General features: G+C 35.7%; 1 protein-coding gene across 1 annotated transcript in view; it reads left to right on the top strand.

The window, feature by feature from the left end:
* Positions 1-12,995, top strand: part of Tspan13 (tetraspanin 13) — a 29,564-nt gene extending 16,569 nt beyond the window's left edge. Inside the window, exons 2-6 of the mRNA XM_005328778.5 lie at positions 5,609-5,776; positions 6,418-6,498; positions 7,103-7,216; positions 8,541-8,654; positions 11,932-12,995. Coding sequence (XP_005328835.1) covers positions 5,609-5,776; positions 6,418-6,498; positions 7,103-7,216; positions 8,541-8,654; positions 11,932-12,006 — 552 coding nt within the window. The 3' untranslated portion in view covers positions 12,007-12,995. The remainder of the gene's footprint in view (positions 1-5,608; positions 5,777-6,417; positions 6,499-7,102; positions 7,217-8,540; positions 8,655-11,931) is intronic.
* The last annotated feature ends 265 nt before the right edge of the window (positions 12,996-13,260 follow it).

Genomic DNA, 13,260 nt, shown 5'->3' with positions numbered 1-13,260 from the left:
ATGAGTTTTTCTTCCACAAAATGCCATCACAATCTGTGATCAGCTTTTTTCTAAAATACTTGGCATGAAAATTTCTGCATGCATGGGGTAGTATGCATTTAAACTCCAAATGTAGAGTGGTGCTTCTCTTTCTTGTAGATTTTGTGAAGAGTCTAAAAAAAAAAATCTTTGCTGTCTTCCTGGATGTTTAGTTGTTTTTTTAATAACATTTTACACTGAGAAAATAGCTTCTTGGAGTTCCTAGCTGTGTGGTCTCAGTTCCACTTCCTAGTTCTGCTTGGCTTGAAAGCAAAGTCCTTCTCCTTCAAGGACTGTTGTGATCTAGGAGCTCCTTCCCCACCCGCTCATGGGCCCACCTCACCAGTTGCCTGCTTACAGCTTGAGGTTTCAGTTCTTCTTTCATTTCTGATCTCTGGGATTTCCCATGGTTACTTGGAGCTCACATATATATTTCAATAAAATGTTACAATCTTCTTTGAGGTTTTGAAATATTTGTAGCAGGAAAGATTCTAGGGTAACTCAATTGCCCATGTTCTTATTCTCTGTGGTAGACTGAGTGCTGCTTGCCTCCAGGGGAGTCCACATCCTAATCCTGGGAACCTGCCAGTATGTTACCTCACATAGCAAAGGGGATTTTGAAGATTTGAATGAATTGAGACCTTGGAGATGGGGAGGTTATTCTGGATCATCTGAAAAGACTTATAGAATCACAAAAGTTCTTATAGGTGGTAGGCAGAATGGTCAGAGTCAGAAAAGGAGATGTGCCGAGAGAAGTGGATTGTAGTCTGAGATTTGAAGATGCCACACTGCTGACTTTGAATGGGGAACAGGGACTGTGTACCAGGAAATGCTGGAAACCTCTAGAAGTTAGAAAGGGTAGAAAACAGATTCTCTCCTGGAACTTTCTGAAGAAGTGCAGCCTGACTGATATAACAATGATAACCTCTCCAGGTCTTTTGACCTCTGGAACTGTAGAGAAATAAATCGGTGTTATTTTAAGTCACTGCATTTGTGGTAATTTATTCAAGCGATGATTGGAATCTTCACTGGTTTTGAAAGATTGCCTGATAGGAATAATGAGGATGTACTAAAACCTGTTGAAGAAACAGCAGAATCACCTTGGTGAGGAATCCCTACACAGTTAAAGAAGGGAACAACTTCTTCTTTTCACTATTGTTGGGGGTGAGTGGGGGGAATTAGAGCAGAGATCCTTGTGAATGTTCTAGATAACATTTTAATAATAGCACACTGCCTAATCAGAGAACTGGACTAGTACTCCCCTCCACCCTTGGTTGAAAAAAATTAATTTTTCGGAGCAAGATGCTATAGGGCTGCGTCTTAGGTCTTAGGGAGGCTGAGTCCAGGAGGTTGGGGTCAGCCTGGGCAGCATTCAAGACCCTGAATCTTAAAACAAACAAACAAAAAAGTGGTGAGGGGAGTAGTTTCTCATTAATGAGCCTGTTAGTTGGCCATTAAGTGAGAATTGACCAAATTTCTCATTTACTGAAATGCTGCTATTAGTTTCAAAGGTTTGGTTTATGGGGAGGATGCTGACAGATACCTGAGTATTTCAACATGGCCATATAGTTGGGGTCACATTGATAGTAAAATATCAGACAGTTTCTGTCACAGAGGTTCCTGACTTGTCCAACTCCAAGGTGAAAATTGTTTTATATTTCTTTCCCAGAGCTGTTGGGGCAAATTATCACAAATCTTACAACACCAGAAATGTATTTTCTCATAGTTCTGGTAACCAGAAGTCTGACAAGGTACCGGCAGGGTGAGGCTGCCTTTGGAGGCCCTGAGGGAGAATTTGTTTCTTGCATCTTGTGTTTTGGTGACTGCAGGCATTTTTTGGCTTGCACCTACATCAATTTCTGCCTTTTGTTCCTTAGTTTGTTTACATCACCTCCTTTGTGTGACTCAGAAAACCTCTCTGCCCTACTCTCATAGGGAATCTTTCAATGACATTGAGGGCCCATCTGATAATGCAAGATAATCTTCTCCTTTTAAGATCTTTAATTTAGTCACATCTTTTGCCATATAAATAGTGTTCATTCTTTTACTACATAAGATAATATTCACAGTGGCCTTTTTTTTTATTATTGGTTTACTCTCTACTTTCTCACTCTTGTAGTCTTTCACCTATTTATCTGGATTTTGGATTTTTTTTGTGGGGGGAGGGGAGGAGATTATTGTCCTATATTCTGACCCATTTAAAAAAAATGTGTGATGTAACAATTAGTCTTAGCACCGTTGTAATTTTTCATTTTCAAAGTGCTGACCTTTGGGCCAAATCTATTCTACTGCCTACTTTTTTTTTTTTTTTTTTTTAAATAGCATATTAGCAAAGAACAGTATTACACTTTTAATGGGTGGAAAAAACTGGTGATACATGAAAATTATGTGAATTCAATTTTCAGTGTTTAAAAATAGAATGTTATTGGAATATAACCCTTTTTATTCATTTATGTATTGTCTCAGCTTGCATACCATATTATTTGCATACAGTAGCAAAATGGAATAGTTATGGCAGGGACCATATGATCTGCAAAGCCAAATACTAAATCTCTGGCCATTTGAAGAGAAACTGCTAATTCCTGTTGTAGTTGGGATGTTTGGTCTCTGGTGTTTAGAACACAATTGGTATATTTGTTGATGAATAATTGGCTTTTAATTTAGCATTTAAGAATATTTAACCTTTAATATTTTTAATGTTTAAGAATTTCACTTACATAGTAGGGATTTTGTATGGTTTCCCAAGGGATTCTATGGCATTAGAACATTTTTTTTGATATCAGATTATTCATATGTCTGATTTATTTATTTTTTTGTCTCTAAGACTAAGATGAAAAATAAAGTGGTGGTCTATGAAATAAAGAGTTAGTAGTTCATGAATTTAATAGAACTTGTAAATAAAGCATCCAGGACTCTATTGTCCAGAGGGATGGTTGTTTTTTTTTTTTTAATTTTTTTTTGTTGTTGTTGTTGTAGATGAACAATATCTTTATTTATTTATTTTTATGTGGTGCTGAGGATTGAACCCAGTGCCTCACATATTCAAGGCAAGCACTCTACCTTGATCTATAGCTCCAGCCAAGGGATGGTTAATTTTATGTGTCAGATTGTAGATAGGCTCTGGTGCCTACTTGTTTGTTCAAAGCCTACTCTGGAGATTGCTCTGAAGGCATTTTGTAGGTACGACTGACATTTGCAATCAGTGTTGGTAGGCCTCATCCAATTGGTGGGAAACCTTAAAAGCAACCTCTGAGGTTTCCTGAGGAAGAAGAAATTCTGAGTTTCCACCCTGCTGGCCTACCCTACAAATTGCTGACTTGCCAGTCCTGACAATCGTATGAGCCAGTTCTTTAAAATTTCTCTACCTCTGTCTTTTCTCATTTTCGCTTGACAATTAGATATAAACATAGATATCTCCTCCTGCTTCTATTTTTCTGGAGATCTATAACTGCTAAGCTACTCTAATATGTGCAAGTGTGGGCCATCTCCCTTGTTTGGTACCAATATGCTAAGCATAGCCCTGTCACCTCCTGAAGGCGAGGCCCGTCCCAGCATCTCCAGCCCTTCTTCCTTCACACCTCCTTCAGGCTTCTGCCTTTTACACCTCGTGAAAGGAAATATGATATATTTGGAAATCACAAAGTCAGAAATAAGCTCACTTGTGAAGGGGCAGAGGACTTTTTCTCCATCCCAAATTGTTTAAAGTGTGAGAAGACGGGTGAGGATGATAAAAATGAAACAGAAGCAAATGGGCCTGCTGATAAGGAGCAGTTGAGGAAGGCACTAGACAAATTTCTGGAGTGCCAAAGTTTGTGAGAGCTTTTTGACTCCCCTGTTTCTCTAAAAATGAATGCTTTCTGTGTGTGCCTGCTGCAGTGGAGACCACCAAGTCTGTAGCTCCGAAGCTTGATTTTATCATGTTAAAGATGCTTTCTTTTATTCTCAAGTTGTTTCTATATGGCAAATATACAAAATTACAATTTTGAATTAAAATACAGATAAATGTACAGTATTTAGCACTTTTGCTAAATAGACCAGTAATTGTATAATTTGTCTAATAAACCAGTATTTTACATAGGAAAGATTCTGCATTTGAGCAGAAAAAGATCCATTGACTAAGTGGTAATTTTTATATTTCTAAACAGTCTCTACCAGGCCTTTAAGTAGTGCTACAAAATATATTTTTTAATATTTTGATTCCTCCAAACTCGGTATTAACTCATCACCATTGCTCAGTACGTGGTTGATCACAAGTTCATGGAAGGTGCTTGTTCAGGTTTCCTGCTCTTCAACCCTTCTCCATCTCTTCCCTGATACCTGATGAAGCCGATCTTCTATCAGTTAGCCTTTGTTATTTTAAAGAAATGACTGTAGCTTTGAATTTTACAGGTTCAAATCAATTAGACATGGGCTCAACCTCTTTACCTGGTGATTCAAGTATAAAATAATTTCTTCTTGCTCAGAATGCTGTTTCATTCTAAGTAGCTAAAAATCTTTTACATGCTTTTCATCCTTTTGGAGATTTAAGCATTTTCTGCCTTTCTCTATGAATTCTTATGTACATCTAAAGCATTTCATTTCAGTGACAGTTCTAGGAGCAACTTTTGAGTGTTCCCCAGGGATCAGGGCCTTTGATGAGCTTTGGAAATACATGGAGGTAAACATGGGACTTTACTCGGAAGTGACCTTACTCCTGGAGAGAGGCTTGGAAACAATGTTGAGTGTAGTAATAGAAACAGTCTAACCAAACTCATGGAAAGTACATTGCCAGAGGAGGGGGAGATTCAGTCAGTCTTTTGGGAGCTGGGAGGGCGGAGAGGGATATAGTCCAGTGAGCAAGTTCTATGTGAATACATGATTACACTGGACTGAGGTATATTGATGTCTAGGAGTATTATGTATGCTGTTACTTCATAAACTTAGGTAGCAGGTGTTTAGGTTTAAGTAAATCAGGTGACTTCTGAGGCTCCCTGTTACTATTATAGATTATTGTTAGTCTAAAGCATATTGAGAATTAATATAATTTATTTAAACAATATCCACTGAAATCCTTTGTATGTCTTCTAAGACAGTCATCCCTCCATATTCAACCAGCTGTGGATCAGGAATATTCAGAAAACAAATTGCATCTTGGGCAAACATTTTTCTTGTCATTATTCCTTTAACCCATACACTATAACAATTATTTATGTAGCATTTATATTGTATACAGATAAATGTACAGTATTTAGCACTTTTGCTAAATACACCAGTAATTGTATAACTTGTCTAATAAACCAGTATTTTACATAGGAAAGATTCTGCATTTGAGATGATTCAAAGTATATCAGAGTGTGTTCAGAGGTTATATAAAATTACCACACCATTATATATGAAAATAGAGAATGCTTAGGTTTTGATATCTTTGGGGGTTCCTGGGACCAATCTCCTGTGGATACTGAGGGACCATTGTACTGAATATTAGCAATTATTTGAAAGATAATAAGATCTAATTAACCTTAAAAATGTTGATATTATGGAAATTGACATTTTCTCCCTTCTTTCTCTCTCCTCCCTGTGCCCCCCCCCCCTTTTTTTTTTTTTTTTGCAGTTGGTTAGTCTGTTGCTTATTGGAATTGCTGCTTGGGGCATCGGCTTCGGGCTGATTTCCAGTCTCCGAGTGGTTGGTGTGGTCATTGCAGTGGGCATCTTCTTGTTTCTGATTGCACTAGTGGGGCTGATCGGAGCTGTGAAACACCATCAGGTGTTGCTATTTTTTGTATCCTTTTTTAAAATTGGGACTTGTGCACCAGTTGGGTTGCACTCTTATTATTGATTACTATTTTGATGACTACAGCTAATTTAATGTCATTATTAGAAAATTATTAATTGCCAGAAAGCAACTCCCAAGAAGCTTGGTGCACATTTGTTCTACCGATATTAGGAACATTTCTGAGGGTTAAGTTATTGTATGTTTACATGTCCCCACTTACTCCTTGTCGCTTTGGACTGTATTCTGCAAGTTCATTATAATCTTACTTATGTATTGCTAATTTAGTTAAATTGAAGTGATTCGGTGAACCTCTAGGTTTTTTCCAATATAATAATGTTTGAGAATTTAACAGTGTATGTTTTAGACAAAAATTAAGAAAGCTTATATGTGTTTGTCTATATTTGTTTTTTGTTTCATGTATGTAAAACTTTTTGTTTAATTTGGATAAAATTCTGATAGAAATGTTTTTATTTATATAATTATCAATTTTATTTTTCTGTATACATATCCTTCTTGAACTTTCTCAAAGCATCATTTGTTTTATTTTTTGGGTGAACTGCTGCCAGTGCATTTTAAAGTGTGCCAGTACCCACTGATTAATGCTATTTTAAGAGTATTCAGAAATGTCCTTAACGTTTAACTTTCAGTATATGATTATTCTCCTTCTTGTATTTATTGTTCAGTTTTCTGTCTCTTGTGCTTGTTTAGCCCTGAACCAGGAGCAACAGGTAAGCAAATACTTTTTCCTGCTACTTTATTATACTACTTAGTCTGAGTATGAAAAAGGGGGAAGAAATGGTTGGAGTGTAAAGCATTTCTTCTTGCCCAGAATGCTATTTCACTCTGGAGAGCTGTGCTCTCCTGTTCCTGATTGTGTGAGTGGGACTGATTAGAGTTGACGATACCAGGAGGTGTGCTGGATTTTGTATCCTTAGATCTCACTGGGTAAAATTTAGCACTGTTAAAGCATGTTTATCTAGCCTTTACCCACCGCTTTGTAGTGAAACATTTGCTCCAAAATATTTGTGGTTCAATTCTAGCAACTACTCTTTTCAAGCTCTAATTTGTAGAGAAATATAGGTTTCTGTCTTGGAACAACAGAAACTCTATCGCATTACATTCAAAATTATGCCTTTGAAGCAAGTGCTTCTTTTAACTTGCATGTGAAAATTAAGACTTCTTCATTCATAGAAATAGTGCTTTAGTTTTTGAAAAGTTTTGATGGTCTTGTAGGGTATTTTATGTACACTCAATACTAAAAGCTGTGGGCTCTAGCTTTACACATTGATGCAGAGATGACACATTTTAATGCATATTAAATGCATTTCCTAGAGTCAGCTTCTGGAGGTTGGTTGGAACAATACAGCAAGTGCTCGAAATGACATCCAGAGAAATTTAAACTGCTGTGGGTTCCGAAGTTTTAACCCAAATGACACCTGTCTGGCTGTAAGTCCAAAGTTTACAGTATATATAAAGTGTGTGTGTGTGTGTGTGTGTGTGTGTGTGTGTGTGTGTGTGTGTATAAATTCATTATATACAAATGAATAATAATTGTCATAAAAAATAGACTTTCTGATTATTGAGGCAAGCCCCAAATGATTATAGTTAGGCTTCCTTACTGAAGCTTCTGGCAGATTGGTGTTTTTAGTGTGTACCCAGGGCTGGGAACCAGCTATGTTATAGTCACAGAGGTACCTGTCAGTTCTACTACCAGGCAACCCTGGTGAATCCAGTCTATGTCCCTGGACAGTTGGACATGGCTGGGAAAGACTTTTATTGCCACCTCAATATGAGATGAAACTAACAGTGGCTTTTAATAATCATAAGTGATGGAGCTTGTCTAGTCTAGGCCACAAACACTCTGAATCAGCGTATATACTCAAGGTCATAGACATTTTGCTTGTGAGCATGCTCCCACTTACGTAACCTGTTGGCAGTGTGCCTTCTTTGTTTGGCCTGCATATAAAAGGGGCCTATGAAAAAACTGAGGGGCTAACTGGAACTGACTGGGGAAAAATGGAACTAGCTATAGGCTGGAGGATGTTGCCACCTCTGAATAAAGCATGTCTACTGTCCTAATTGAGTTTTATATCTTCTACCTGCTGAGCCCCGAACCTTACTTCCTGGGTCTGAGCCCCTCCCACAACACTGGTACTGAATTGTATTTCAAAATTGCTTTACATATAACTATCGTATTCCACATACATTTTGTAGCATTTGCCTGTTCTCAAAATCCTGAGAATGCTGAATATTCCAGGGCCCAGTCAGATAAACAAGCTTTGGTTTATCACTCCTAATTCTTTCTCATTTGACTATTCCTTCAACATGTTGTAAAAGAGCACTGTATGATCAGTCTTAGACATTTAGAGGAGGTATATAAATAATATGTTTTTTGAAGCATATCAGGACAGGAGAAGAAGAATGGTCTATATTAAAGTGGGATTTTTTAGCCGGCTATACACTTCCAAGGTGAGGAAATACAGAACTACCCTCTTTTCTCTCTTCCTTCTGTTAAGCAGTAGTATTACAGAATGCAGCCTAAATGTGGGGGTGTCTTCCCCATCTTGTTCTCATGTCCCAGTCACAGGGGGAAGCAAATACAGGGCATGTACATGAGGAGACTATCTTAAAAATTTGCATACCACTAAAACACCAATGTCCCAAATTGGATGTAACATGCCCAGACCCTAATTTAGTGTGCGTGTGCATTTTGTATATGCTCTTTATAAATGTAGTTTGAAATAACATGTCTTTTCTTTAATTGATACAGAGCTGTTTTCAAAGCAGCCACAAGTGCTCGCTTTGTGCTCCAATAATAGGAGAATATGCTGGAGAAGTTTTGAGATTTGTGGGTGGCATTGGCCTCTTTTTCAGTTTTACAGAGGTATGTGCAAAATCCGCAGTATTTTCTCCCTCTTGTCATAGGGAGTCCTGTTTTGTATGGTAAGAGAATATGGTATTGCACCTTACTGTGGGTCAACTGATTTTTACAGTGTAACAAAGGACCCCTGGCTTGGAATCAGAATATCCCATCAATCTAGCCTTAACTTTATGACAGTGTAAAATATCTGATCTGTTTTCCATTATGTAAAATTTAATGGGCAAATAAGATAAGTCTGAATAGACTGAATTATCTCTAGGGTCTCTTCTTTTTCAGATTTGCATGATAAATTTCAATTTTAAATTAATTTTGAAATAGGTTGCATATTTATATTATTTAATATATATTAATTATGTGTGTCTAAATATATATATGTAAAAAAATATATATAAAGGTATGCTTTGAAAAATTGCCTTGCAACTTTACCCTCCATTCTCCTATGTTCCTGGCTTTCCAAAACTTACAGTTGCCTCTGTTATTAATTCCTCATGAATATATGTTTGTTATTAATATATCCATACTAATTATAAATTTTATATAGTATAAATGTCTATAAGAAAAACCACAGAAATATTATTTGATAATTTTTAAATAATATTATTTCCTTAGTGTCTCTCTCAAGAAAATTTAGTTATAATTCTTCTTCTTTTTTTTTTTTTTATGGAGTTAGAGAGAAGTTTCATACTTTATCATGTAACTGGATACTGAATCATCACCAGCTCTTTTTTATTTTTTAAAGCATTTTCTTTTCTTTTTTAAAATATTTTTTTACAAGTTGATGGACCTTTATTTTATTCATTTGTTTATATTTGGTGCTGAGAATTGAACCCAGTGCCTCACACATGCTAGACAAGTGCTCTACCACTGAGTCACAACTTCAGCTCCCTTTTTTATTTTTAAATTCAATTTAATTAATTTATATTTTTTGGGATAGGGTCTCATTATGTTGCTCAACCTAGCCTTGAACTCCTAGGCTCACGCAGTTCTCATGGCTTACCCCTCTAAGTAACTGGGACTATAGGTGTATGCTCAGTGTCTTTTCTTTTTAAACTCTCAATATCTGTGCACAAGTTTTCCTTTCTTTCTTTTTTTTTTTCCTTTTGGTGGCATGCTAGGCAAGTGCTCTTCCCACTGAATTATCTCGCTAGCCCTGTGCATACTTTTTGATGCTTCTGAATTGACATAAAGATTAATTTTTTAAAAAATTTTAACTCATTAATTTCACTTCTAGTATTTTATGGAGATAATTACATGAAACGGATATATAGGATATTTATCTGTAGCAGCAAACCTTTGGGTTAGCTTTGTTTCTCTCGGATGGGCTGGTTACATTAAGGTCTATCACCCTGGAGCATATGGTTAAGGAATGAACTTAGGAGCTGCATTATTTGGGTTGGAAACTCTAGAGCAGCTGCTTATTAGTTGTGTGGCCTTGGGTAAGTTTCTCAAGCATTTTGTGCTTTTGTCCCCTCACTTTTTAAAATGGGGATATATGTGTGTGTGTGTGTGTGTGTGTGTGTGTGTGTGTGTGTGTGTGTGTGTGTGCGTGCGTGCGTGCGTGCGTGTACACACACATATGTACATACAATGGCCCATTATAAAAAGATGATGGGACTCCTATTATTGCTATTATGAGATTACTATGTCATACTCTTATTTTAAACAGATAACAGAATTACATGTACCCAGTAATTCTTTTAATTAAGTTTGAATATGTCGCTATAGAACTATGGTAGACTGTTTGTAAGAGTGAACATGTATCTTTAAAGAATATTAGAAAAACCCTTAGTCTTTTGTATGGGTGGAATTTAACGAGTTTGCTTAATTTTTCCTTTAATATGTCACTATAATAAATAATGCCATGGTCATCTTATCTTGTACAAGATGTTTTTCTGTATCCTATCTTTTGCCCTGTGATTATATTTCTAGACATCAAATATAATCCAATATTGGGATTTTTAAAAGGTTTTTGGTGACTACTATATTGCTTTAATTGACTTTTGGTTCAAGCACTAACTAAGTATTTTTAGTCACTTTGCTAATTTTTTTTATAAAGGTATTGCAATTCCATTTTTTTCTTTTGAAAAAGTGGATACTGAATTTGCCCATATATCCGTATTTTTTTTTTGGCTGTATTTTTTTTGTGACTTGCTTATTTACTTTTTTGTCTAATTGAGGCTCTTTGAACTGCATGTAACAAACTCAAAATAGCATATGCAAAACAGGGGATTTTTTTCCTCAGAGTCTCAAAGGGGAACTTGGGGTGGAATGTTTGTGGTATGCATAGTACAGGGTGGGTCTTAAACTGGGCTCCTCCTGCCTGATCCCCACTCCATACCCCTCCTACCTCCCTTTCTCGCTCTCTGCCTTCCACTAATTCCTCTCTAGCCTCCACTTTTTTTCTTGCATTGCTTTGCTTTGTTCTGCTTTCAGTTCCTTTGGCATTTACCTAACTTTTTGTTGTTTGTTTCTGTTTCTTCTTAGAGAAAATTTTACTTTTATTGTAGTTAAAATCTATTGCCTTTTCCTATATGGTTTAGAACTTTGATTTTTATTCCTAGAAAGGCTTTTCTTGTTTTGATATTTTTTTGTGTGTATGTGGAAAATGTACAGATAATGTATGAATTTCATTTTTGTATATGTGGTGTATATATAACACACACATATATATAACATGTATGTTATATATATACGAAATATATGGTTAATGTTATTATGTGTGTTTTTTATAAATTCTATTTTAATTTAATTCCCCTCTAGAGTGAAAAATTCAAATTTTTCTATTATTAAAAAAGTAGATAAAAGAAAAGTTGAAGTTTAATATTGTATCTTTAAAACTAGAACTGTATAGCATCCTTTTGCTTCCTTGCTTTGTTCTCGGGCTGCCTTCTCTCTGTATTTCTGACTTTGTCCTTCCTGCTTCCCTCTTATGAAAACCCCTGCAATTGTATCATTGAGCTTACCAGATTATTCTCTCTAATTCAGTCACATCTATGAAGTCCCTGTTACCCTGGAAGGAACATATTCCCAGGTTCTGAGGCTCCTGATGTACATGCCTTTGGGCAGTAATTGTGCGGCCTACCCCAATGTTCATACTTTAATTTGTTTTACGGCTTCTCATTTGGTTTACTTACTTCATTTGAAAAAAAAAGAAATAGAAATTTCTTCTTTTGAACAAACAAAAAAGCAAAGTTATTCAGGTTTCAGAGTTATTTTATTGATAAGTAGATAGAACACATATATGCAAACATAACTTTTTTTTTTTTTTTTTTAATTCCAGATCCTGGGGGTTTGGCTGACTTACAGATACAGGAACCAGAAAGATCCTCGGGCTAACCCTAGTGCATTCCTTTGATGAGGAAACAAGGAAAATCTTTCCTATTCTGATTGTATTCACTTTCTCTAATTTGAAGTAAAGCTAGTTTGCCCATTTAACAAAAGAAACAGTATCTGGAAAATTACATTATCAACAGTGGAATTATATATTTTTATTCTTATGTTTCTGTAGATGTTATTCTTTTTTCCATTGCTAAACAAAGACTGAAATCTGTGGTCTCCTCTGGCCCTCAGTGGTACCTGTAATCTACTGTACTCAGTGTCTGGCACTGTCCACCGTGGCCTTTCCTAGCATTTTTACCTGCAGAAAACTTTGTATGGCACTACTGTGTTGATCATATTGTGAAACTAAATACACATCTCACTGGAATAATTGTGTGTAGCACTGTGCTGTGTAGATAGTTCCTACTGGAAGGAGTTGAAGCTTATTACAAAGCCAGAATGTAAGAAATTCTATTATGTTCAGTTCAATAAGGGAAATCTAAATCCCAAGATTTTTTTGTCTTTTTAGGAAAGACGTGTTGTGGTGAAAAGTGTTGATATAAAAGTGATAATTTAGTTCTAGTAGTCTTTAATGATTACACCAGTGTATTCTAGATATAGCTATGTCTTTAGGCAATTGTGCTTTAGTTTTTGACTTTTATGTGTAAGTGCAAAGGAGAAGTGGTCTCATGAAATGTTTAATGTAGAATGTTCACTTTCATCTTTCAAAAATGGAATGAGTTTGAATAATTCAGAACATATATGATCTTGATATTCTTTTTTAATAATTTGAAGTGCAAAATACTACATTTTTAAACAAGTTACTATGACTGCATTGGCCCATGTAGCAAAAAGATATTTGATTATCTTAAAAATTGTTAAATAACTTTTTCATGAAACTTCTCAGTATTGTAACAGCAACTTGTCAAATCAAAGCATATTTGAGTGTGATATTTCCCCTAATTTGAACTTGAAATGGTGTTGTAGTCCTGTATATTATGTTGCAAATTAAAAGATGGAAACCTTTCTTTGTGTATGCATGTTTAAATTAAAAGGAGGTAATGGAAAAATTGATAAAGAATTAAGTTTGGTAGAATTCTTTGTTTTAGGTTCCCTTTGGCATACTTAGAGCTGGATGTTGCTATTTTCATACACAATCAAGCCATGAGAATGAACTTTCAGCACGAGTGTCTGTTGGTAATTATCCCCAAATCTTTTCTTGAAATATTTCAATGGTTAATATTTTCTGCATGCCGAGAAAGATATTTTTCTTTCTTCCTTTTTTTTAAAG

Source organism: Ictidomys tridecemlineatus, chromosome 2 (assembly GCF_052094955.1).
Source record: "Ictidomys tridecemlineatus isolate mIctTri1 chromosome 2, mIctTri1.hap1, whole genome shotgun sequence".
NCBI classification, from domain to species: domain Eukaryota; kingdom Metazoa; phylum Chordata; class Mammalia; order Rodentia; family Sciuridae; genus Ictidomys; species Ictidomys tridecemlineatus.
This window is presented reverse-complemented; position numbering and strand designations above follow the sequence as displayed.